General features: G+C 33.9%; 1 protein-coding gene across 1 annotated transcript; it reads right to left on the bottom strand.

Moving 5' to 3' along the window:
• Window positions 1-82: 82 nt before the first annotated feature.
• On the bottom strand, window positions 83-712 carry LOC119597098 (cuticle protein 7-like). The gene is made up of 2 exons (XM_037946563.1): window positions 626-712; window positions 83-460 (listed from the first exon to the last, which is right to left on the bottom strand). The coding sequence occupies exons 1-2, from the start codon at window positions 710-712 to the stop codon at window positions 83-85; spliced, it is 465 nt and encodes a 154-aa protein (XP_037802491.1).
• Between the last annotated feature and the right edge of the window lie 1,788 nt (window positions 713-2,500).

The raw sequence follows: 2,500 nt of genomic DNA, 5'->3' as shown, positions 1-2,500 counted from the left end.
GAGTTTTAATGTAATTAATGTCTATAAATAAATAGATACATTCTGTTCGACGCAACTGGTCATCAGCTTTGGTTATCATTCCTCACTGAGGGAAGCCGTAAGAGCGCCTGGGGGCGGCATATTGAGGTCGTGGTGGGTTGTACACGGGAGTCTCTACTGACTCTTGGGACTCGGGGGCGGAGTACACGGGCCTGGGGGGGACGTATTCGCGAGACTCAACCGAGTCATAACGAGCCTCGCCCTCGTACGTCACGTCGGCAACGTATCCGTTGTCGCCGTCCACGTAGTACGTCACCTTCTGCAGGCGGCCGTCGGGGAGCTGCACGTAGTACGATCCCTGAGTGTTGTCGCCGTCACGGGCCTCCTGGTGGCCGAAGTCGTTGCCGGAGTCGTCGTCCTTCACAGCCCAGTTGAAGTCGTACTTGGCATCATCATACTCCACTGAGTCCTCGAAAGATCCCTAAAATGTACATACTTTACAGTCAATAGTTGATATAAGTACTATAACAGTATAGTACTTTCAAAAGGAACATGATTACCATTACGTATTCACTCGAAGCCTTCTAATGAATTACGCCTCGTGGAGTATACCGAGAGTATATGAGGTTTCCGTTCCAACACCTACCTGTGGGGCGCTGTAGGAGTAGGTCGGTAGCTTATCTGCAGCAGCCACAGCCACCACACCGAGCAAGAACAGGACCTGCAGACACATCGTATTATAACAACGCAAGCCTTCACAACAGACTGAAATATTTATATGTATATTTGCATTATGCCACTCTAACATCAGATGGCAACGCACCTTAGGGTTCATTCTGGAGACCTGGTAGACACAACTGACCAAGGAAGGCAATCGAGTGTACTTATATTACGAACCACGTGACGTCACTCTTCTATGTTACATCCGGAAAAACGTTGCGCTTCTCGACCTTCAACTTTTTTTCTTTTTTACTGCGTTGACTTCTTTTCTCTCTCCATCTCCCTCTCTCTCCTTACTCTCTCTCCATCCCTCTCTTACTCTCCTTCCCTCCCTCCCCTTTCTCTCTCTTCACACCTACTTCCGGCCTTCTTCACCTACTAGGCCATACCAGCTTAATTCTCTAGCTATGCGTGTTTGAATACCAAGGCCAAGGGTAATTCTTTACAAAAACCCTGACTGATTTTTTTTTCTTCTTCTTCCTCGATATTCGTCACTGTTGTTCCAGAATATATTTAGTGCATTTAAGCAATGTTTGACTGACGTGGTATTAGTTTTATCATATCTAATTGTCTTCATTTCTTACGCCCTTCTGTTTCTCATAGCGTTTTGTAAATGTACTTGAATGTTCATGTCCCTATGTATGTATGCTTATATGCACGTATACGTCTACATATATATATGCTTACGTACACATAAATGATATATACAAATACATATGTATCTATACACACACACATAAATATATATATATGTGTGTGTGTGTGTACACAACATTTATTATTCACTAAACACATTTTATATATAACTAAAGATATAAATACACCCATACTATATATCTATACAATGTCTCAGTACAGTCATATATATATGTGTGTGTGTGTATTTATATGTATATAGGTAGGTAGGTATATATACGTATATTCATATATGTAAGTATGTATGTATGTATGTATAAATATATATATATATATATATATATATATATATATATATATATATATATATGTGTGTGTGTGTGTGTGTGTGTGTGTGTGTTGTGTGTGTGTGTGTGTGTACATATATATGTGTTTATGTCATATATAGATATACATACATACATACATACATATATATATATATATATATATATATATATATATATAAAATATATACATATATATATGTGTGTGGTTTTGTTTGTGTGTGTGTTATATATATGTGTGTGTGTCTGTGTGTGTGTGTATTCGTGTATATATGTGTGTATATATATGTGTGTATATATATGTATATGCCCTTTGCATTTGTGAATGTGTGTCATATATATAAAGAGAGGTGTATATATAGATAAAGAAATATGTATATCTATATATATTTCTTTTTTATTTATCTAATTATTACTATGTGTATATATAAATAGATAAATAGATATGTTTGTATAGATGCATAAGTATACCTGTTTATATATATATATATATATAATATATATATGTATTATATATATATATATATTATAAAATATTTTATGTTGTTTTGTATATAGGTATGTGTGTATATATATATGTATACACACACCATATATATATAAAACTTATATATATAATATATATTTTATATAACTATATACATATAAAAATAATATATTATATTATCTATTATTAATATATTCTATATATATTATTATTATTATATATTATATACATATATATTGTTTAATAATATCATAACAGGGATCTTATGCATCTATACAAACATAATCTATTTTATCTTTTTATAGAACACATAGTATATTAGATAAATAAAAAAAATATACATAATATATAC

The sequence above is a fragment of the Penaeus monodon genome, chromosome 38 (assembly GCF_015228065.2).
Source record: "Penaeus monodon isolate SGIC_2016 chromosome 38, NSTDA_Pmon_1, whole genome shotgun sequence".
Taxonomy (NCBI): Eukaryota; Metazoa; Arthropoda; class Malacostraca; order Decapoda; family Penaeidae; genus Penaeus; species Penaeus monodon.
The sequence above is the reverse complement of the archived record's forward strand: the minus strand, read 5'-3'. Positions and strand labels throughout refer to the sequence as shown.

Excerpts from the sequence above, each read along its gene's own strand:
- LOC119597098 (XM_037946563.1), bottom strand. The coding sequence starts at position 712 with ATGTGTCTGCAGGTCCTGTTCTTGCTCGGTGTGGTGGCTGTGGCTGCT. Across the intron at positions 461-625 it reads ACTCCTACAGCGCCCCACAG|GGATCTTTCGAGGACTCAGT; the intron begins GTAGGTGTTGGA and ends TGTACATTTTAG.